The sequence below is a fragment of the Oncorhynchus kisutch genome, linkage group LG19 (genome assembly GCF_002021735.2).
Source record: "Oncorhynchus kisutch isolate 150728-3 linkage group LG19, Okis_V2, whole genome shotgun sequence".
NCBI lineage: Eukaryota > Metazoa > Chordata > Actinopteri > Salmoniformes > Salmonidae > Oncorhynchus > Oncorhynchus kisutch.
In genome coordinates this window covers 43749792-43774337 of record NC_034192.2, presented here as the reverse complement: position 1 = coordinate 43774337, position 24546 = coordinate 43749792, and the positions used below count along the sequence as shown (strand labels likewise).

General features: G+C 41.7%; 2 protein-coding genes and 1 long non-coding RNA gene across 4 annotated transcripts; 2 read left to right on the top strand and 1 right to left on the bottom strand.

Annotated features, from left to right (window-relative positions):
- Positions 1–498: 498 nt before the first annotated feature.
- On the bottom strand, positions 499–1303 carry LOC116354949 (uncharacterized). The gene is made up of 3 exons (XR_004204126.1): positions 1120–1303; positions 884–1047; positions 499–681 (listed from the first exon to the last, which is right to left on the bottom strand). It is a non-coding gene; the product is annotated as an uncharacterized LOC116354949 (long non-coding RNA).
- A 7968-nt stretch (positions 1304–9271) lies between these two features.
- tmem33 (transmembrane protein 33) lies at positions 9272–16082 on the top strand. Its single transcript, XM_020452877.2, has 8 exons — positions 9272–9458; positions 10275–10349; positions 11113–11207; positions 14219–14406; positions 14700–14767; positions 15004–15137; positions 15320–15403; positions 15545–16082. Exons 2-8 carry the CDS (start codon positions 10296–10298, stop codon positions 15672–15674), a joined length of 753 nt encoding a protein of 250 aa, XP_020308466.1. The 5' UTR covers positions 9272–9458; positions 10275–10295; the 3' UTR covers positions 15675–16082.
- An 813-nt stretch (positions 16083–16895) lies between these two features.
- On the top strand, positions 16896–23020 carry bbs7 (Bardet-Biedl syndrome 7). 2 transcript variants are annotated; one of them, XM_020452876.2, is made up of 19 exons: positions 16896–17497; positions 17716–17781; positions 17905–17967; positions 18323–18498; positions 18749–18935; positions 19025–19097; positions 19195–19311; positions 19533–19663; positions 19861–19945; positions 20094–20196; positions 20404–20596; positions 20761–20835; positions 20926–20991; positions 21225–21364; positions 21461–21625; positions 21747–21856; positions 21999–22102; positions 22197–22320; positions 22502–23020. In XM_020452876.2, the coding sequence occupies exons 1-19, from the start codon at positions 17462–17464 to the stop codon at positions 22633–22635; spliced, it is 2148 nt and encodes a 715-aa protein (XP_020308465.1). In that variant the 5' UTR covers positions 16896–17461; the 3' UTR covers positions 22636–23020. The 2 variants fall into 2 exon arrangements, with proteins under 2 accessions (XP_020308465.1, XP_020308464.1); XM_020452875.2 differs by having other exon boundaries at positions 16924–17497; positions 20923–20991.
- The last annotated feature ends 1526 nt before the right edge of the window (positions 23021–24546 follow it).

The following is a 24546-nucleotide window of genomic DNA, read 5'->3' as shown; positions in this document are numbered from 1 at the left end:
TGGCCAGCCCTTGGTCAGTCGCACCAGGTCGCTCATCTGAGCCCGGAGGGAAAGGGTGGGGTCGAAAGGGCCAGTCGTGGACCAGTTGTATCTCCCGTTTGAGTCCCTCATAATTTGCGGCCTGGTCTGTGTTCAAATCAAAGTAGGCCTTCTCGAATGTGAACAAATATGACTCCACGTCATCTTCCTCCCTTAACTGAACCAGGAACTGAGTCGGGCCTGACTCCTGAGCCCTCCCAACTTTCAACTGGGCTACCTCCGCTACCAGTCTGTGGTTTTGATGGTGCTGCTCCTCCAGTGCTTACTCCTGGAGAGCTTGTTGCTTCTGCTGGCTGAGGATTAATTGAGCCACCAGCTCCTCCATGGTAATCTCTGTACGCTTCGACCACATCACCATTTGTGATGGTGATACTGAGGACCCTCTCCCAGACCCTGAAACAATACCAGACATACCAACTGATGGTAAGTCAAGCTTTATTTTTCGCAACCATATTCAGACATGGACCCCATCGAAATATTTTTTCTTGACAATAAATATAACAAATATATAACAAAAATAACAAAACATGAAATCTTGACCGATGTGGGTGATTTTCCTGACTCCTCATCCCCAGGCCTACCAGAAGGGTGTCCTCTTTGGCGAGCGCTTCAGCTGCACCGCATGTTTTGACTGACGCAGTCCTGAAACAACAAGAAGAGATCAACACATCAATTATTGGACTCAAACAGCAGCTGGAGGATGTATGCAACGGCCTGAGAGAGAAATTCATTATTGAAATAACTTGTTGATTGTGTCAAACATGTGAGACAAATTCTGGTGAAATGTAAACATGTTTGCCTTGTCGATTTGATTACAATATTTGGAAGAACAGATACTTAAAACCTTTGTATGATATTGACTCTGGTCCTCAGTGCCAGGGTTATGGGTGGTGGGAAACACTCCCTGTCAGGCATGGGATCACCGGGTCTGGGTAGATCATTCAGTGGAATGCCATTTTTGATTACAATGTTGTGGAGCACACTGCAAGCCTTGACAATGTAGCTAACCTAAAAAGGAATTTGCACATTGTATTCCATTCACATTATGGCATTTGAAGGAATGTCATTTCAGAGGCATACCTAGGCTGGTATTGCATGTGCCTCCTGTCCCAGACAAGCACAGCCAATGCCCTTTCAGCAGGCCTATGGTGCGCTCCACTGTTGTTCTTGTGCGTGCGTGGGCTTGGTTGTACCTTGCATCTTGTTGGTTTGAGGGGTTTGTGAGGGGAGTCATCAGTCATGTTTTTAAATGGGTAGCCCCGGTTTCCTGCAGTTATGAAATTAACATTCAGATATTGTTTCTCAGTAGTCCATCATGGCAAATAAAACCTAGTAAATAAAACACAAGTCAATTACCAATTAGCCATCCATCCTCAACATCTCCTTCCTGGAGGTTCAGGCCAACTGAACTGTTCTGCACAATGAATGAATCATGTGTCCCACCTGGCCACTACATTTAACAAAGCCAAATGTGAATCACAGATGACCTGCACATTGACAGAATTGAAACCTTTTCTGTTGGCGAAGTTGAATTTGTCCAATGATTGTGCTTTTACTGTGATGTGGGTGCAGTCAATAGCTCCAATGACATTAGGAAATCCAGCTATGGTATGGAAATCCCTTTTCACTCTGGCCTGTTGCACAGCAGTGTACAGAAACTGTATGTATTGCGGGGTCAATGAAATAATTCCATGAAGGACTGCAGGCAATATTCGGCTCATGGTTGGTTGTGAAATGCCGGACCGATCTGCAATCTCCCATTGGAATGTTTCAGTGGTCAAAAATCCCAGGGTGGAGAGGACTTGGGTATGCACTGGGATGGCATTGGTGCGTTTCAGCTCCCTTTCTAATACTGGAGAGAGTTGGTGGCAGAGATGCAATAAAATATGCTTTGGACAACACAATTTACTAATAAGCCAAGAGTTACTCTCAGCAAAAAAAATCTGCACGCTCATTGAAAACACTCTCCCTGCATAAACCAGCTTGTGCCAGATCCTCCAGCAATGCATGATTTGCCATTTTGGACAAGTCACAATGCCTCAGTGTTGCCTTTTATATTATTTAACTGGTTTAACCAAATTGCCTCCAACCTTTACATTCCACTCTCTTTCTAATTGACTTTATTATTCAATTAGGCTTAAATGGTTTCATGTTTATAAATTCAATAGCACCATGAGAAAACTATTAGTAGCTTAAGTGTCTATAAAAATAATACATTAATAAACTATTAGTGTATTATTTTTTCTTCATAGTTCATGGTTTGATCCAGTATGTCAATCCTTTCTCCATTTGGTGGATGGTATTTCATAACGATAACCCATCTCCACTTCTCCAAACGGCCCACAGACAATAAACAACTCATAGACCACTCAAGAGCACAGCATTCCTAGCATTATGGATCCCTTCTCCCCCACCATAGACTCCAACTCTGAACTCTTCCCCCTGGACTCCTCTAATGTAATCCAGACCCTAGTTGAGTTCCACCATTGGGCCTGCAGTCAGCCAGAAACCCTTGGTGTGACGGCAGTACTCCCAAACAGCCCAGTCAAGTTGTATAAACTTAGCAATGTTTCAGTTAAAATCTTGTATAGGAATTCCTGTATCTTTCTTACCAACAGGAGGAGCCAGATCAGGAGTTAAGATTTGGACCGGCAGCTCTAGGGTCAAATGATGATGGGCCAAACCCCAAAAATACCCCATCTGAGCCCTCCCAAAAGTCGCCATGCCGTTGCACGTCTGAGACCCCTGTACAACTGGAGCTTCAATACACCGACCCCAGTCCCAAACCCAGCACCAACCCCCACAGAAACCATTTTATTATAAATCCAGACCAAAATGCAAGGTGCTGGATTGGAATTTCCAGGGAAACAAACACAGGTGTTGGGAGGCTCCAATGTGAACAGAATCTCCCCAGTCCACAACCCAAAGATACAAGTTGAAACCTACCCCGGTGCAACTTTTTACAATTTCACCAAGGTCCTGGAGAAAGCACCAGCACAGTGGTTCTCTCAGTGGGCATACAAAACTACAATCAAGCAGATTGCATCCATGCACAATGAAGCCAGAGCCACTTTCCCCATTATTAACTACTCACACCTCCTTTCTCCAAACCAGATACAAAACCTTTAAGTTATTCATGGTTACATCGCCACACGTGGCCCATTCCTCCTGGAGATCCCCCATGACACATTTCACACAATAACAGACCCCACACATTGGACAACAACCACAGCAGGCCTCATTTTTAAGAATTAGTGTCATCCACATTTAGAATAGGTTGTACACACATTTTAAATCACCCTAGCCGCACCACGTTGACTTCCCCCCCCACCCTCCCTCCCCCAGTTCCGTCTTTAGATCCTCCAGCAGATGGAGAAGATCCCACTTCCTTATCAAACATCATGAACTTGTCAGTCTTTTCAACTTATAGCAGCACAGGCCTAACACCTGGAGAGGTTTTTCCCATCCCATCAAATTAAACTGGGAGGAACTTCACATGGACACCCACAACTACCACAGAATACTTAAAGTTTAACTATTTTGACTATGAGACAAATGACAACTACTTACAGTTGAAGTCAGAAGTTTACATACACCTTAGCCAAATACATTTAAACTCATTTTCACAATTCCTGACATTTAATCCTAGTAAAAATTCCTTGTCTTAGGTCAGTTAGGATCACCACTTTATTTTAAGAATGTGAGATGTCAGAATAATAGTAGAGAGAATGATTTATTTCAGCTTTTATTTCTTTCATCACATTCCCAGTGGGTCAGACGTTTACAGACACTCAATTAGTATTTGGCAGCATTGTCTTTAAATTGTTTAACTTGGGTCAAATGTTTTGGGTAGCCTTCCACAAGCTTTCCACAATACATTGGGTGAATTTTGGCCCATTCCTCCTGGTGTAACTGAGTCAGGTTTGTAGACCTCCTTGCTCGCACACGCTTTTCTGTTCTGCCCACAAATGTTCTATAGGATAAGGTCAGGGCATTGTGATGGCCACTCCAAAACCTTGACTTTGTTGTCCTTAAGCCATTTTGCCACAACTTTGGAAGTATGCTTGGGGTCATTGTCCATTGGGAAGACCCATTTGTGACCAAGCTTTAACTTCCTGACTGATATCTTGAGATGTTGCTTCAATATATCCACATAATTTTCCTCATTCATGATGCCATCTATTTTGTGAAGTGCACCAGTCCCTCCTGCAGCAAAGCATCCCCACAACATGATGCTGCCACCCCCCGTGCTTCATGGTTGGGATGGTGTTCTTCGGCTTGCAAGCATCCCCCTTTTTCCTCCAAACGTAACGATGGTCATTATGGCCAAACAGTTCTATTTTTGTTTCATCAGACCAGAGGACATCTCCAAAAAGTATGATATTTTTCCCCATGTGCAGTTCCAAATCGAAGTCTGGTTTTTTTATGGCGGTTTTGGAGCAGTGGCTTATTCCTTGCCGAGCGGCCTTTCAGATTATGTCGATTTAGGACTCGTTTTACTGTGGATATAGATATTTTTGTACCCGTTTCCTCCAGCATCTTCACAAGGTCCTTTGCTGTTGTTCTGAGATTGATTTGCACTTTTCGCACCAAAGTACGTTCATCTCTAGGAGACAGAATGCGTCTCCTTCCTGAGCGGTATGACGGCTGCGTTGTCCCATGGTGTTTATACCTCCGTACTATTGTTTGTACAGATGAACGTGGTACCTTCAGGCATTTGGAAATTTCTCCCAAGGATGAACCAGACTTGTGGAGGTCTACAATTTTATTTCTGAGGTCTTGACTGATTTCTTTTGATTTTCCCATGATGTCAAGCAAAAAGGCACTGAGTTTGAACGTAGGCCTTGAAATACATCCACAGGTACACCTCCAATTGACTCAAATTATGTCAATTAGCCTATCAGAAGCTTCTAAAGCCATGACATCATTTTCTGAAAATTTTAAAGCTGTTTAAAGGCACATTCAACTTAGTGTATGTAAACTTCTAACCCACTGGAATTGTGATACAGTGATATAATCTGTCTGTAAACAATTGTTGGAAAAGTTACTTGCGTCATGCACAAAGTAGATGTCCTAACCGACTTGCCAAAACTATAGTTTGTTAACAAGAAATTTGTTGAGTGGTTGAAAAACGAGTTTTAATGACTCCAACCTAAGTGTATGTAAACTTCCAACTTCAACTGTATATATATAAACCGTGCCAATTCACAGTGCTAGTCATGTTAAGGTTAGCTGCTGAGGTGATTGAGAATTAGCATTAGCTCACACTCAGTGAAGATCTCAAATGAAAACACTTGTGTCAAGTGTTTTTCAAAATGTTTATTTATTGAAATTTGTGTTATTTTTGTGAACCATGCAATCTTTTCTGTGGACTTCAAATGTTTGTGTGTTTTGGGGCATTCTCACTGATCGAGACATTGCTAGCTAGCTTGTTAGGTAGATTCAGTTGCTAGCCAATCAGCTAAGTGTACTGTGCAAGCCCTGATCTCATTGTTATGGCAACCAAATGGCAGCTAGCACAGTGAGAACAAGACCCTGCGCTGCAGAGGCAAAGCCAGGCCTATTTTGCATTTTTTGTGCAGATTTTATATTTATTTTTCCTGGATATTTAAAAAAAAGTTTTATTTCCAATAAAGTCGTATCTGAAGTTGAGTGCGTTGGGCTTGTTGGGCTTCCCTGCATAACTGGATGAGAAGAGTGAGAGGATATGGGACCTGATGGAAAGGAATTTGGCCCCACCCTGCAGCCCGCTTAGAGGTCACTGGCCTCGACACCGGGCAAGGCCCCCACCCTGCGGCTCGCTCCGAGGTCACTGCTCTCGACACTGGGCAGAGTCACCCCTCTGCCTCTATTGACGATGTTGATACAGGCACCACCAGACCTGTACTTCAGCCAGCCCATGCAGTTACCCTAGGCCTCCAGGGTGAAGATCAGTGTGCCACCACTGAACATTCTGTGTGTCTGGACATTCCTCTGAAAATCTCAGGCACTACAGTGGTGCTGCCCCAATCCAAAAGTGCAGACCTTCTAACACTACACACCCCACCCACCAAGTTCATGTCATGTGCTTTCCAGCTCAGCCAGGCAGAGACAGTCTGTTTAGAATAAGTAAGGACTGTTACATCGTTGTTTTGTTGAATATGGGACAAGTTATCTGTTTTAAAATGATGAACCTGTTATGCGATTCTTAATGCTTTACCTGTTTGCTCTGCAAAGTGTTTTTAGAAAATGTTGTATTGTTCCCGCCTTTAGTATAGGTGCCTGAAGGAACTCTGCACTGCTGGAGGGGGATAGTGTTGTGAATACAGATATAACCCTTTTATGTCCCGCCAACCATGTAGGGTGACTGACCATAGTGTTGGCCAATCACCAGTCAGCACCACATTCATGTTCTGTGTAACTGTCACTTGGGGCAGTTGATTTGATCTGTGCTGGAGCTAGTCCTTAAAAGTGTGTGTTTGTATACAATAAACATCAAGGAAAGAAGGTTTGTTGTGATCTTCCACACACAACCTCCACAGAAACTGTACAGTGAGTTATTAGGTAGCTAGAGTCACAGTGCTAGCCAGGTTCAGGCTAGCTGCTGAGGTGATTGAGCATTAGCTAACGTGTTCTCACATTCAATGAAGATCTCAAAACATGTTCTGAGAAAAACACAGATCTGCTATGTCTATAGTCAGTATTTGTTAGCATGAAATTAAAATAGGATGTCACGTATCTCATTATATCAAATGAGTCCCATCTGGATTCTGAATTTGTCAAGATATGGTGCAATCCACAAAACTACAAATATGCATTGGAAATGGCCTGTATTCTCTAGAATATAAAAAATGTGTAATGTAAAGATAGCAACCGTTTTCACCCAGTGTAATCTTGGCATAACCATAGCCTTAAGTTCAACGCAGCCTTTGCCCTAACCTTCCCTGTGTGTGTGCTTGTGCATGCTATAGAAGAGTATTAATGTTGGCTAGTTTGACACTTCTATTAAAAGTGGATTCTGATGAAAAAAAGTATTAAATATGTAATGTACCACATAACAACTCTATATTAAAACATCAAAGCCATGTAAGATTCAATGTAAGAATTGCGTTGCTATCCTGCCCCTATTGACATGATCAAACAAGAACCCTTCTTGCACATTCCCCCTGTAGCCTTTTCCTTGCCTACAGCACATTTGAGAACTCATGTGAGACTCATTATTTGCAATATATTTTATTGGGAGTATTTCCAATGTATTTACACAGGTAAAATTAAGTTTAAACATAGAATCCTGACTAAAGTTGGCCTAGATCTGTAGGCTTCTGTATATTTACAGTAAAATAGTTCCAGTAAGATGAATGTTTGACTCAGAAATATTGCTAAGACAACATAATAGAAGTCTTAATTAGATAATACTGTAACGACCCTGGGTTTATAAGCGCGGAAATCGACTCAGCAGCACGAGCATGCTTTTTGCGGCACAGTCGATAGCGCGCCGGACCCTCGGGCTCGAAGGTCGAGGGTTCGAGACCTGCTCCCTGCCGGTTTCATTACAATACAATAAAACTAAGAATTTGGTCACGTCTACAAACATCGCGATATATTTTTCCCTTTCTGGTGCAAGGTCAGCTGATAAATTTTAATTCACAGTGGAAACCACAGATTTTCTAAACCCAGAGACGCAACGTCGAGAGACTTCCCGGGAACGCAAACTTGGGAGACCAGGCCTGGGTTTGAGAAGTCAATGGGCGCGTTCGAGTCGATCACTTTTGCCAAGTTGTTGACTGTCATTGGTCGCCACCTTCCAAAGTGTGTTGCATTCTAGTGCAAAAGACTTTAAGACTTGAGTTTACATGTTGACTGCATGAACTTTACAAAAATCATGTGATTAGGTCATGAAGTTGACTGCAGTAGACTACAAGTTTCGGCATTTGCTCTTCACCAACTTCATTGTGTGAGGCTCTATTTTTATTAGGGTGTTTTTCTTTGACCAAGGTGAATGTGACCGAAGACATAAAAAGGAACCAATTTTAAATCAGTCACATACACATGTTTAGCAGATGTTATTGAGGGTGTAGCGAAATGCTTGTGTTTCTAGCTCCAACAATTTGCCACATTTCATGTGTACAGTAAATATTTAAAACATGTGATGTTTGAGGCTCTCTCTCTCACTAATTGATTGTATAATGTGCACACATATGATTTCACTTTGTGAGTGTGTGATATGGGTGTTGGAGACATGTTTATTTCAACATTATAAATTAAACCTTTTATAAACGGTGTTGGTGTTTCCATTCAACACTGCCATGTTGATCTGAGCCTTGCTGTTGGAAACCCACATTAGTGTCACTGACACACTTTCACCGACTTTCATCTACAGTCAGTTGCTTTATACACGGAACCCAAACCAGCAGCGCACGTGCTCCATCTTGCATAAATGTATTTTGTTCCCCCACACCAAACACGATCATGACACGCAGGTTAAAATATCAAAACAAACTCTAACCCATTACATTAATTTGGGGACAGGTTGAAAAGCATTAAACATTTATGACAGCTAGCACTTGTTAAACATTTAGCTAACTAGCACTTGTTAGCATTTTTTTTCTATTTAGCTAGCTTGCTGTTGCTAGCTAATTTGTCCTGGGATATAAACATTGAGTTGTTAATTTACCTGAAATGTACAAGGTCCTCTACTCCGACAATTAATCCACACATAAACCAGTAAACCGAATCGTTTCTAGTCATCTCTTCTCCTTCTAGGCTTTTTCATCTCTTGACTTTATATTGCGATTGGCAACTTTCATAAATTAGGTGCATTATCGTCTTTCAGTCACTTATGTGGGTATAACCAATGAGGAGATGGCACATGGGTGCCTGCTTCTATAAACCAATGAGGAGATGTGAGAGGCAGTGATCTGTGTCACAAATAGAACTGACTTCTATTTTAGCCCTTGGCAACGCAGAGGCTTGTGAGCAGTGTGGGTGCAAGTTAGCCTTACAACTTAATTAAACACGCCCAATGAGAGAATTGAAACTAATTTTTCTCGAAATCTGAAGGCACTACCTAGATTCGAGCCAATGTCTTAAGTAGCGGAACATGTTATTACTCCAGCCTCATGAAAGTGACACGTTTTCATTTTCGTCAAAAACAACTTTATATCGAAGGAGTGTCTTTTTGATGGCATGCACAAGCACATTTCGGCGACATGACCTTTAGACCCGGTGAACGTGTTTCTGCGCACGCGCCTAGCTAACCAACGTCGCAATGACGTCGCCTACATCTTGATCAGGGAGAAGCAGTTACTGCATATCTTCATACTGTCTTTGGTAGGAACGACGCAGATGGCTGAGTAGCTAGTTACAGTAGCAAAATTAGCCAACAAAATAACACAATCACTGGTACAAGTGACACCTAACGTTGATCTCGACAGTTTCAGGTAATTTTTGGGAAATAGTCTAAATCGAATTACATTGCAGACAGTCCACGCAGATAATCTCTAACGTTAGCAACACAATGCTTTTTGAGCTAGCTATCTAGACAAATACTGAGCTACCGTTACTAGCTAGCTTGCTAACAAGCAAGTGCCGAACATTCTAGTGGAGGCAGTCCTATATTAGCTAATAGCTAGCGTACATTAAGCTAGCTCGTGTATTAACTGACATTAGCCAGCTTGCTAACGTTTTCACAATTCATTAAATAAAGCCAACACATTTGTTTGCTATTTATCATTTCCTGGATCTGTCTCACTTCTGGCTAATAATTGTTACCTTCAGATCAGCTAGCTGGACAGCGCCAGTGTTCCGTCAATGCTTATTTACAACTGAACAAATGAGAGAAGAATTGTCATCTAACTAACCTAATTAACGTTAACTAGCTAACCTTAAGTCTGATAACAAAAATTTGCTTGATTCAGTTTAAACGTTTTAGCTTGCTAACTAGTTTGGATGTTAACGTCTTTACTGCACATATCAAAACAGCTCATGAACATGTCACGCTTTGCTTGAAAGCCAAGTGACTCTTCTGCCTGTTAATCTGTGAACATATTCTCAGATCATTAGCCTTAGCATCCAAGGTTTCACTAAATCTATCATTATGAAACCATTTTTCAAGAGGCACAGAGATCAAGTTGGCCTAAACCTGAAAGAACTAGAACTAAGCAGCATTGTATCATTCTTGCCATTTCAAGTGGGCTTGCAATGTCAGGGTGCCAGAAGATATTCATTAAACGGTGTCTTTGTGTTTTTCTTTTCAGGGATAAACCAGAGTCAAGAAGATGGCTGACACAGAGCAAACAAGTGCTCCTCCTCCCCCTCAATTAGGGACAGTGGTGAGTAATCATGCACTTCTACTTCATCAGATTGTATTTGTTAGACTGTATTTATACTCCACTAGACATACTCTGTAGTGTAGAACCTCCACTCTACACACATTTCACTGCATGTCACAGGTTGTAACTTTACGCACGCTCTTGTGACATTTTGTTACCTTGATTGTTTGGGGGAGGATAAATCCAGCCTGAAGCCTAATTTAGTTGAATTGCAAAAACATGCAAATGTGTGCAGCCCCAGATTTGTAGTGCAACGCAAGGGAAACCATTTTTCTGTATTCAGTTGCATCCCTACATTGCGTCATTGCAGTAAGGTAGACATTATTTATTTTGTTCTCACATTTGGGCTTACTTTGAAATACAGACAGGGTACGTGCTACGCCACTGCTCATAACTATAAGAAATCTAAGATATGTCAAATAAATTATATGCAGCTCAGGGCACCAGCAATGTATTTGGTTTAATGACTTGCAAACAAAGTGGCTAGATGTCAAGCTTCTTGGTTACAGCAGAGACAATCAAGATCACTGTTGCCTAAATTGTTTTTGCGCCCCTTGTGTGCACATTCGGTAATGCTGTATATCCCGGTATGGTACAAAAACTGTATGAAAATCTGGATTACAGCAACCCTAGTTCGCATACTGGTACTGTATAGGCCTATGATTGTGATACTACAGTGGATGGTGATTTTACAGTGGATGATTTAGTCTAGTTTTTTAAATCTTATGAACTTGAATGTACTCTTTTTTTTCCCCCCCCACAGCAATTCATGTTGGCTAACAAACTAGAGACGGCAATGTGGCTCTCGCGGCTCTTCACCGTCTATTGCTCAGTAATGTTCATTCTACCTCTCTTAGGGTAAGGGTCAATGCTCCAATTGTTTGCTTTGTCTATATGTCTATTTAGAAAGTAATACTGTATGACAGGGACTGGTCATTGGGTTTGGTTTTCTACTGCAGTTTGGGTTTTGCATTATTGTTAATATTTACTCAGTTCCAGGGATAATATTTTTCTTCGTGTGCACATAGCAATATAGCAACAATACCTGACAGAGACAACCAATGCATAACTGCTAAATGAACAGATGTATTACTAATGGGATTATCTAATGTCTGGAATGATCACCCGTTCCCACCACATATTCACTTTTGTAGCATTTTGTGATCAAAACTGTTCCACCATTTTGATATACTCCAAAATGTATACTGAATGAAAATATGAATCCAACATGTAAAGTGTTGGTCCTGGGTTTCATGAGCTGAAATAAAAGATCCCAGAAATGTTCCATATGCCCAAAAAGCTTATTTCTCTCAATTTCCCCCCACATTTGTTTACATCACTGTTAGTGAGCATTTCTCCTTTGCCAAGATAATCCATACACCTGACAGGTGTGGCTCATGAGCATTACCTCACCTCATTAGCATTACACAGGTGCACCTTGTTCTGGGGGACAATAAAATGTGCTGTTTTGTCACAACACAATGCCACAGATGTCAAGTTTTGAGGAAGCTTGTATTTGGCATGCTGACTGCAGGAATATCCACCAGGGCTGTTGCCAGAGAATTGATGTTCATTTCCATACCATAAGCCACCTCAAGTTGTTTTAGAGAATTTGTCAGTAAGCCCAACTGGCCTGACAACCGCAGACCACGTGTAACCACACCAGCACAGGACCTCCACATCTATTTTCTTCACCTTTGGGATCATCTCAGACCAACCACCTGGACAGCTGATGAATCTGAGGAGTATTTATGTCTGTAATAAAGCTCTGTTTTGGGGGAAAACAAATTCTAATTGGCTGGGCCTGGCTCCCCAGTGGGTGGGCCTATGCCTTCCCAAGCCCACCCTACCCAGTTGTGAAATCCATAGATTACGACCTAATATACACTGCTCAAAAAAATTAAGGGAACACTAAAATAACATCCTAGATCTGAATGAATGAAATATTCTTATTAAATACTTTTTTCTTTACATAGTTGAATGTGCTGACAACAAAATCACACAAATTATCAATGGAAATCAAATTTATCAACCCATGGCGGTCTGGATTTGGAGTCACACTTAAAATTAAAGTGGAAAACCACACTACAGGCTGATCCAACTTTGATGTAATGTCCTTAAAACAAGTCAAAATGAGGCTCAGTAGTGTGTGTGGCCTCTACGTTCCTGTATGACCTCCCTACAACGCCTGGGCATGCTCCTGATGAGGTGGCAGATGGTCCCCTGAGGGATCTCCTCCCAGACCTGGACTAAAGCATCCGCCAACTCCTGGACAGTCTGTGGTGGATGGAGCGAGACATGATGTCCCAGATGTGCACAATTGGATTCAGGTCTAGGGAACGGACGGGCCAGTCCACAGCATCAATGCCTTCCTCTTGCAGAAACTGCTGACACACTCCAGCCACATGAGGTTTAGCATTGTCTTGCATTAGGAGGAACCCAGGGCCAACCGCACAAGCATATTGTCTCACAAGGGGTCTGAGGATCTCATCTCGGTACCTAATGGCAGTCAGGCTACCTCTGGCGAACACATGGAGGGCTGTGCGGCCCCCCAAAGAAATGCCACCCCACACCATGACTGACCTACCGCCAAACCGGTCATGCTGGAGGATGTTGCAGGCAGCAGAACGTTCTCCACGTCGTCTCCAGTCTCTGTTACTTCTGTCACGTGCTCAGTGTGAACCTGCGTTCAAATATGAAGAGCACAGGGCGCCAGTGGCGAATTTGACAATCTTAGTGTTCTCTGGCAAACGTCCTGCACGGTGTTGGGCTGTAAGCACAACCCCCACCTGTGGACGTCTGGCCCTCATACCACCCTCATGGAGTCTGTTTCTGACCGTTTGAGCAGACACATGCACATTTGTGGCCTGCTGGAGGTAATTTTGCAGGGATCTGGCAGTGCTCGTCCTGCTCCTCCTTGCACAAAGGCGGAGGTAGCGGTCCTGCTGCTGGGTTGTTGCCCTCCTACGGCCTCCTCCACGTCTCCTGATGTACTGGCCTGTCTCCTGGTAGCGCCTCCATGCTCTGGACACTACGCTGACATACACAGCAAACCTTGCCACAGTTTGCATTGATGTGCCATCCTGGATGAGCTGCACTACCTGAGCCACTTGTGTGGGTTGTAGACTCCGTCTCATGCTACCACTAGAGTGAAAGCACTGCCAGCATTCAAAAGTGACCAAAACATCAGCCAGGAAGCATAGGAACTGAGAAGTGGTCTGTGGTCACCACCTGCAGAACCACTCCTTTATTGGGGGTGTCTTGCTAAATGCCTATAATTTCCACCTGTTGTCTATTCCATTTGCACAACAGCATGTGAAATTTATTGTCAATCAGTGTTGCTTCCTAAGTGGACAGTTTGATTTCATAGAAGTGTGATTGACTTGGAGTTACATTGTGTTGTTTAAGTGTTCCCTTTATTTTTTTGAGCAGTGTATTTATTTAAATTGACTGATTTCCTTATGAACTGTAACTCTGAAATTGTTGAATTTAAAAAATATATTTTTGTTCAGTATAGTTTTAAAAATGTATTTATTTCACCATTATTTAACCAGGCTAGTTGAGAACAAGTTCTCATTTACAACTGCGACCTGGTCAAGAATAAAGCAAAGCAGTTCGACACATAAAACAACACAGTTACACATGGAATAAACAAACATACAGTCAATAATACAGTAGAACATTTTTTATATACAGTGTGTACAAATGAGTTAAGGCAATAAATAGGCCATGGTGGCGAAGTAATTACAATATACCAATTAAACACTGGAGTGATTGATGTGCAGAAGATGAATGTGCAAGTAGAGATAGTTAACCAGTCTGAGTTCCCTCAGAGTAATTTATTTCTCTTTCTTTTTGACATATTCCAGACCTCAGGCGGCTGCCAATTTCTATCAGCGTGCGCTGCTGGCCAACGCACTCACCAGTGCTCTGCGGCTACACCAGCGGCTTCCTCACTTCCAGCTCAGCAGAGCCTTCCTAGCCCAGGCACTCCAAGAGGACAGCTGTCACTACCTGCTATACTCCCTCATCCTGGTCAACTCTTACCCCATTACAAGTATCCTCTCAACCATAGATAAAGGCCTTATCACCATGCCTTGGTTGTTGTCATAATGGTCTCTGATAAAGCTAGAGTTTGGTATATCACCAACAAACTGGTTTGGGGAGAAGGCCAATTGTGTTGCAGGAAGGTTTTGCAATGCTTGGGGGTCGTGGTTTCGGTTATGCAAACCTACTAAACCTATTAACAAGAAGGCATTGCTTGACAGCACTATTTGATGCTGACCTTAAATGTGTTTATTTTGCATTGTACATTTTTAATGCTGTTTGCCACTTAACCGCAGTCTACAGTGAGCATATTCCCAGTCTTCCTCTTCTCATTGCTTCATGCAACCACCTACACAAAGAAGGTTCTTGACGTAAGTATCCTCTTGATTCCAAAACATTTCAATGTTCGTGAAGCCATTAAAAAGTCAGTTGGGTAAAGCATAACCAACACTTGAAAAATTGTATTTTATAAAATGCCCTTCTACCTGTTTTGGTTAGGTAAAATAGTAATTTTGCACATTTCTCCTCATTAGACATTTCCTATTTTAGGGCATTAATGGAAAATGTACAGTGTGTAAGGTCCTGATGTGTATAATTCCCCTTTTAGGCAATGGGCCCCAATAGCCTTCTCTTCATGAGGAACTTCCTCAACAAGCTCTCGGCCAACCAGCAGAACATCCTGAAGTTCATCGCCTGCAATGAGATCTTCCTCATGCCAGCCACCATATTCATGCTCTTCAGGTATGTTTCTATTTCTTGGTAAATTTGTCAGCACATTTGTATGGTACCTTAAGACTGAAGTCAGATTAGGGTTTTTCCTTCTTGATGTTTTACAATACCACTATGAACTGAGATGATTAGTCACTTGATTAACTCTTGGTTACTCCAGTCACTTGATTAACTCTTGGTCTTTGTGTTTACAGTGGCCAGGGAAGCTTGCTGCAGCCTTTCATTTACTACAGGTTTCTAACTCTCCGCTATACATCAAGGAGAAACCCATATTGCCGGTAAGTAGCCTCATTTGAATTTTGTGCTGAAATGTTAATATGTAGGATAATTGTGTGTTTCTAGGTATGTGATGTTGATTAAATCATTTCTGAAACCATCATTTCCCCCTATTCCCTAATCTCCCTGTCTACCCCTCCCAGCACCCTATTCTCAGAGCTGCGGATACTGCTGGAACATTTCGTCATGAAGCCCGCCTGCCCTGCCTTCTTCAGAAAGATGTGCCTCAACAGTATCTCCTTTATGAGCCGCCTGGCCCCCACCGCAGTGTGACCTTACTTCCTGTTCCCACACAACCATAGTTTGTACTGTAAGGGGCGTGGCAGCATTTCAACTCGAGCGGGATGGACGAACAACAACTTTGAGAGCAAGGGAAAAAACATTTTGAATGTTAGTCTGGTCTGTCTTCCTGCTGCTCTGTTCATACGCTACAGCGGAGGCTGAGGCTCGGACTGCGACGCACTGAAAACTGATTGTTTTCAATATGGCTTTATGGAACAGCCGAACACTCACTCCCCCTTTTCTCTCTCGCTCTCTTTGGGAATAAACACCAGCTGACTATTTGATGTGTTCTACTTCTAAGGATTGACCTTGTGATGGTTAAATGTCTTTGTCATGGAAAATACTTGCTCTTATCTTTAAATAAAATACTAAATTCTGAGATTAGATAGTTAAATTGTACTATACATCGTTGCAGTCATTTTATTTTTTTTAATAGCCAAATATTGTGCTTTTCAAAGGCGATTTCAGTTGCTCTGTATTTTATTTTTTACATCCACTAATTATATTTTATATGTTGTTTTTCTTACACGAAAAGCATTGGTTATGATTTTGTCTTAACACATTTCTACTCTTATGAATTTGAAAAGTGATCTATGCCATGTAATTCACTATTTAAAAAAATGTGTTGGCAGTTGAGGCAGTGTCAAAAGGGCCCTGAAATGAGAAGGCAACATATCTGCTCTATTTTGAAGACTTAAATGGTACAAGAACATGTAGTTGTAGGATTTATGGCTGAAATTAATCAGTTTCACTATACCAGCATTTCCTCAGTCTGCACAAAGCACATGTTATGCAGTAAATGGGAAGGAAGGACTACGCTGGTTTCAAATTCAAGTTTAGATTAGCATTTTTTATAGGTTTTCTAATTGAAAATCTATTTAAATTCAGGTTCAATTTAACTGATTTGTGGCTAATATCCCTATAGTTTTCCGATTCAGTGCACACCCATGTTAAATGGCTTTATTTAACTTGTAGAGAAAAGATGTTTGTATAGCTGGAATAAATTTCTCCATTCTATTCAATCAAAAAATGAAAGAAATGACCTTGTTGAATGAGATTTATAACCTCCATATTCACTAATATAAACATGATTCGTATCAATTAGTATTCTTTGACTCATTTTTGGAGCATTGGTGATTTTATTGGTTTGGTTCTTAGAGGATGGCCACTTTCTACTATCCAGGAAGACAAAAATACTGGAACTGCTAAACCATTCAGAATCTAGCTTGAATCACACCACAATCACCATCACCCAATGATATTGAAGCTTCTTCAAACGAACAACGTTGTCCATGGTAACGGGTCCAGTGTGCGCGCAGAAGAATCGGATGCTAGTTATTTCGACAACCTTAATTTTCTGACTCCTATAATGTCGATAAACTAGCTAACGTTATGGTTGATCTAAATCAAACAACGATGTGGCGGCTATATAGAATATACTAATACGTCAGAGTATGCAACGTGCATTCTGACTACAGTTTTAGCGAGACAGCTAAATTAGCCAACGAGGCTAATCCCTATTACAGAATAATCCCAATCTGACAAAATGCTCTTTGTTCACCTCGCATGTTAGCCAGCTATCTTTATTAGTTAGCTAACGTTGATTTAGATACCTGTAACGCCGGTCAGATTTTTTGTTGTTGTTGATTGTAAACGGTTAACGTTACTGGACAGACACCTTTTGGATAATTAAGCGAACGTTATTAGATAGCGAGCTAATCAATTGAATTGCATACTTGTTTTTGCTGACCAAACACTCACATCAAACCAAGAACATCATGGAGATAAACCTCAACCGAATTGATTATCTACAGGTAACTGGATTGCATGTTTTGCTAGATAATTCAACGGGGTAGATTTTTCCTATATTTCGACCCCTGATCATGTCACTAATGTTATGGCTAAATAGTAGCCTGAATGGAAAAAGAGTTGAACAGCTTGATTTTTGTTGTTGTACTCTGCCAATTTTACCTTAAGTAACTGGATGACTCGTGATACTGACTGACTCTGGCTGTCACATTCATCGACACAGGTTGGTGTGATATCTCAGAAAACCATGAGGCTCCTCCCTGCCTTGGGACGCAAAGCAACCCAAAAGGTACTGTAATGTGAATGTGCATTATTAGAGGTGACCCATAAATAGACCTTGTGTGTTGTTCAAATATCATATTCCAATGTCCCAAGTACTCTTGAGTTAGAAATGTCGTTTTGTGTGTCTCAGGTTGCTGTTGCTGATCATGATGGTGTGATAACTTGTTTTGGGATGAAAAAAGGAGAAGCTGTGGTAGGTATTGGGTCTTACATATTTAACAACATTGAAATACTCTCCTGGGTGCCAGTCTTTTTTTTGGAGCCTACTCATTAATCACCGTTGGCTAAATCAGAGCCAGACTGGCACCAAAGGCTAGCAGAATACAGCCGCTTTCATGGACTTCATATGAATACCTACTGCCGTTGTGCACAGGAACAAGGCACTTAGCTTAATCCCTATCTGCACCAGGAAAGCTTCTCTGCAGCTGACCCTGTGCGGTTCGATGGCATGGGTACTGTGCCCTCTAATAGACAAGTTTCCCTTGTCATTGTGTAATGAATAAATAAAGTTTCATTCCATGAACGTTGATTGTACCTGTCTTTTCCAGCCTGTGTTCAAGACTTTGCCAGGGCAGAAGATAACAAGGCTGGACCTTGGTGGGGCTCTTGGAACCCCACAGGAGAAGATCTTTGTGTGTGCTGGCTCGGAAGTGAAGGGATATACCAAGAAAGGCAAACAGTTCCTGTCCTTTGAGGCCAACCTTACAGAAAGCATCAATGCCATGTGAGTTTTAACTTTTTGATGTGAATTATGGGTTATCTGGCCTTGGTTCCAAGCCTTCTACACATGTTTGTCAACAGTGACGAACAAGACTTGGGAGTACGGTTTTGAGAGAGTATAGTCTAGCTTTAATTTTTAAAGAGACTTGGAGCATTCTTTAATCTGTTTATAAATAAGGGGAATTGTGGGTGTGTTTTGTGCTGCTTTATATTACAATGTGTGTTTTCTTTCATGCCTACAATGTGTTTTTCAGGCACGTTTCAGGAGCAGACCTTTTTGTGTGTGCGAGTTACATCTACAACCACTACTGTGACTGCAAGGATCAAGACTACTACCTGTCTGGAGACAAAATTAATGACATTGTGTGCTTGCCTGCTGAGAACTTGGGCCGCATTGTCCCTGTGTTGGCATGTCAAGACCGAGTTCTCAGAGTGTTGCAGGTGAATGGAAATTGTTTGTGAGTACTGCAGTATGAGTATATAAGTACTTCAACGAGTACTTCAGTGAGTTTGTGTTTTCTTGCCCATAGGGATCTGAGCTTGTGTATGATATTGAAGTCCCTGGTCCTCCCTCAGTTTTGGAGCTATACAATCGAGATGGAGGCGAGTATAAAATCCTTATACTGAACTCAAATGTACATTTCACACATCCCTGTACTTACAGCAAACTGGTCTACTTCTACCCCACCGTCTGCTTTAGGGACTAATGGCGAAGACATTCTCTATGGAACTGTGGATGGCAAACTGGGACTGATTAGGATAACTGATTCCTCTTCCTCTTCTAAATGGGAGATTGATAATGAGAAAAAGAAAGGAGGTACAGTACTGTTAATGAAGATGAAAACTAGTATATGTTTCATCTGTCAGAGAGTCAGAGTACCTATGCACTGAAACACAATTAGCACATGTATTATCATTGTATATTGTAAGAATGTTATTAACATTGACTTACCATGTTAGACATCATTCAATCATATAGCATCATTCCATTCATTGAGCTTATTCCACATTTTCTTCTTCTATGGCTGTTTCTACTAGGTGTTTTGTGCATCGACACGTATGATATCCTGGGTGACGGGGTGAAAGACATCCTTGTTGGCAGGGATGATGGGACAGTGGAGGTATATGGGTTTGACAGCTCCAATGAGCCCACATTGCGCTTTGAGCATGTAAGTCCACAAATAATATTTTTCATTATTTTATGCCACATTCTACTGGCGTTGTACATATCATCTGAAATTCAGTGGGAAAAATACATTTATTTTAATCAAGGGTGATAGAAATGTATTTTTGTTTTCAAATAAATAACAAACTTTCTGTCCCAAAGTTGAGAGAATATTGTAGAAATCCATGTCTTGTCCACCAGGTGTTATTGGAGAGCGTCACCTCTATCCAGGGTGGCTGTGTTGGGAAGGAGTCTTATGACGAGGTTCTGACCGCCACATACACAGGTGAGCTATCAACAAAAGGAGAGGGTTTTATGCACAAGAGCTATACAAAAAAAAACACTAGCGAGAAAAACGAATGTCCGCTGACTGTTTGCTGCTCTATAGGAGATACAAAGTTGTGAGCGACTTGAAATAATATGTGTGTGTCCAGGATGGGTGACAGGGCTGACTACAGAGCCCCAGCAGGCAGAGGCAGGCCCTGGAGATGAAGTCAAGATGAGTCGGGAGACCCAGAGCAAAGTGGCAGCTCTCAGGTATACTTGTGGACAGTTGTTGTTGTCACCTGCATTTGCAATATATATCAATGGAACTTTGTAAGCAAAACTCAGTGTTGGCAAGGTTAATTCAACAGCCAAAGTAAAGTCCTGTGTTTAGCAAAAATTTAGCTAACTTAAATATGAGGAATGATGCTGTCTGTTGTAATTTTCCCAGTATGAACCCACAGCACTTGTCCCCCTCAGGGCAGAGCTAGACCAACTGCAGATGAAGGTCGTTCAGGGCCGTGAGAAGTACCAGCAAACCGCGCAGTCTAGTACGGCGGTCTCTGCCATGCCCGTGTTCAGCGTCAACGACAAGTTCACCCTGTGTCAGGATGACGCCAGCTACAGCCTGACCCTGGAAGTGCAGACGGCCATCGACAATCTGCTGCTGCAGGTGAAACAAATTAACTTGACTCTGTATTTATGTTCTGTATTGAACACGAAAGAGAAATGTGTATGTTTTTATTGCATGAGAGAGATCTGCTAATTATACAAATATGCAATGACTTGTGGATATTTCTGTCATGGATTGTAACATTAATATTGTTTTCTTTACAGAGTGATGTACCAATTGATCTGCTGGATGTCGACAAGAACTCTGCTGTCGTGAGTTTCAGCGAATGTGATTCAGAGGTGAGATGTCCTAGTACAGAGAGCATACAAATAATACAAGTGAATGCTTTAGATTCCTCAAGGCACTAATTATGTCTTCTGTTCCAGCAGCCAAAAGGCAATTTTCTCCTCGTTACGTACAGATGCCAAGCAAATACTACACGGCTTGAGCTGAAGGTGAGAGATTTTTTAAAGAGTATGTTTTAGTCAGTTCTTACTGATTTTAGCCCAATAACAATTTATTTAGAATTGTACTCATGGCAATTCATAATAAATTGTCAATTGCAACCAATAGAAGTACCACTCTAAGTCTCCAGTTCCCACCCAGTCTCACCTGCCTCTGCAATGCTATGGGCAACACTGCTGTGTGTTCTCATGACTTGTGTAACATCATCTTCTCCCTTCTCCAGGTGAGGTCTATTGAGGGCCAATACGGCACCCTACAGGCCTACATCACCCCACGCCTGCAGCCCAAGACCTGTCAGGTCCGCCAGTACCTCATCAAACCTCTGTCCCTTCACCAGAGAACTCACACCATTGAACAGGACAGGTAAGGATAAGGATACTGAAAGAAAGACAGTGTTCAATTTCCCTCTTTTTTGTCTTCTTTCATTCTCTCCCTTTTTCTCTCCATCCCCCCAAACAGACCCATGAACACTTTGAGTCTAGTTGGCCAATTCAGCTTTGCAGAGATCCACTCCTGGGTCCTCTTCTGCTTGCCAGAGGTCCCAGAGAAGACTCCAGCAGGGGAGAATATCACCTTCTACTTCCAGAACACTTTCCTTGGAACGCAGCTGGAAGCCACGTACTGGTTAGGAATTAAATTCAATACAACTTAATTTATCCTCTTTGGGTTCTTGGTTTAGTTTTCCAAGTAAATGTAACCAATGTAACCCCTTTGTCATTTAAATGTAACCCTTTTGTCATTTTAGTAAAGGGGAAGGCCACTTCAAGTCTGACAACATTTCCACCATCTCCATACTGAAGGATGTCCTCTCCAAAGAAGCCACCAAAAGAAAAAACAATCTCGATATTTCTTATGGTAGGTCTTTAGCTAGTTACATTTGATCTGTTTTTAGGCTACTAGTTAGTTATCGACAATGGAGTGAAACGGTTATGTCTGTTCATGAAATAAAACATATATTATCTTATCTCACAATTTTATTTGCGGCTCTAAATTCCAGATATCAATGACGATTCAGTGGGCCACACACTCAAGATGATTCATCCGAAGCTTGAGTATCAGCTGCTATTGGCCAAAAAGGTTCAGCTGATTGACGCATTAAAAGTAAGTGCCAGTGTTGCAAAAAATAAAAAATAATTTAAACTACTTTAATATTGCAACACTTGCTCAAATTTCACTGTGTGTGTGTGTTTTGTAGGAGCTTCAGGTTCACGAGGGGAATGCGGACTTCCTCATTCCTGAATATCGTAACATTCTAGACGAGTCTGCCTATCTGCTAGAGGAATACAAGAAACAACCAGCTCACCTGGAAAGACTTTATGGTATATAAATATTGCTCTAAAATTCTTGTTTCAGTAGAATTAAAAACAAATGACATTTTCAGCTATCACAGTAGCCTAGCTTGCCAATGATCCTTATATCCTGGGTGCAAAACTAATTTGACAGTATGGTTATGCAAAACTACCATGACAGTAACTTGTGTGTGTTCTTCTGTTTCCCCAGGTATGATAACGGACCTCTTCATCGACAAATTCAAATTCAAAGGACAGAATGTGAAGACAAAGGTGTCATTGCTGCTGGAAGTTTTGGATAACTACGATTTGGATTCTTTGATGAATTTCTTCAATGAGGCATAATTTCAAACTTGAGCAAAGAGGATGCAAACTTTTACACTCCATTTGTAATAGCTTTTGTTTTGTTTAGAGTACAGCGTTTACTTTCCAGCTGTGTCTTTTTTTTGTGTGTAAGATACTAGAATTATGTTACATAATCTGAATTCTTTATGTCGAACGCCATATTCTGTTGGCCTAGCTATATACAGTGCATTGGAAAATATTCAGACCCCTTTCCTTTTTCCACATTTTGTTATGTTATTATAGCCTTATTCTAAAATGGAGTCAAATAGTTTTTTCCCTCATCAATCTACATACTACCCCATAATGACAAAGCGAAAACAGGTTTTTAGAAATGTTTGCAAATGTATGAAAATAAATAAATACCTTAATTATGTAAGTATTCAGACCCTTTGCTATGAGACTCAAATTTGATCTCAGGTGCATCCTGTTTCCATTGATCATCCTTGAGATGTTTCTACAACTTGAATGGAGTCCACCTGTCGTAAATTCAATTGATTGGACATGACTTGGAAAGGCACACACCTGTCTATATAAGATCCCACAGTTGACAGAGCATGTCAGAGCAAAAACCAAGCCATGAGGTCAAAGGAATTGTCCATAATGCTCCCAGACAGGATTGTGTTGAGGCAGAGATCTGGGGAAGTGTACCAAAAAATAAATGCCTGGAACATTGACGGTCCCCAAGAACACAGTGGCCTCCATCATTCTTAAATGGAAGAAGTTTGGAACCACTAAGACTCTTCCTAGAGCTGGCCACCCAGTCAAACTGAGCAATCGGGGGAGAAGGGCCTCAGTCAGGGAGGTAACCAAGAACTTGATGGTAACTCTGACAGAGCTCCAGAGATCCTCTGTGGAGATGGGAGAACCTTTCAGAAGGACAATCATCTTTGCAGCTCTCCACCAATCAGGCTTTTATGGTAGAGTGGCCAGATGGAAGCCACTCGTCAGTAAAAGGCACATGACAGCCCACTTGGAGTTTGCCAAAAGGCACCTTAAGACTCAGACCATGAGAAACAATATTCTCTGATCAGATGAAACCAAGATTGAACTATTTGGCCTGATTGCCAAGTGTCACGTCAGGAGGAAACCTGGCACCATCCCTACGGTGAAGCATGGTGGTGGCAGTATCATGCTATGGGGATGTTTTTTAGCGGCAGGGAGATCGAGGGAAAGATGTACAGAGCAAAGTACTGAGATATCCTTGATGAAAAGCTGCTCCAGAGCGCTCAGGACCTCAGACTGGGGCGACGGTTAACCTTCTAACAGGACAATGACCCTAGGCTTCGGGACAAGTCTTTGAATGTCCTTGAGAGACCAGACTTGTCCCTTGAACCGAATCAAACATTTCTGGAGTGACCTGAAGATAGCTGTGCAGTGACACTCCCCATCCAACCTGGCCTGAGCTTGAGAGGATCTGCAGAGAAGAATGGGAGAAAATCCGTGCCAAGCTTGTAGTGTCATTATCAAGGCTGTAATTGCTGCCAAAGGTGCTTTTAAAAAAAAGTGTTTTATTTGACTAGGCAAGTCAGTTAAGAACAAATTCTTATTTTCAATGACGGCCTAGGAATAGTGGGTTAACTGCCTTGTTCAGAACGACAGATTTTTACCTTGACATCTCTTCAATCTTGCGACCTTTTGGTTAAAAGTCCAACGCTCTAACCACTAGGCTAGGCTACTTGCTAACCACTAGGCTACCTGCCGCCCCAGGTAGCCTAACCCCTGTGCTTCAACAAAGTACTAAGTAAAGAGTCTGAATACTTAGGTAAATGTGATATTTCATTAGAAAAAATTCCCCCAAACATTTTTTTTGCTTTGTCATTATGGGATATTGTGTGTAGATTGATGAGGGGGGAAAACAAACATTTTAATCCATTTTTGAATAGAATGTGTAAGAGTCAAGGGGTCTGAATA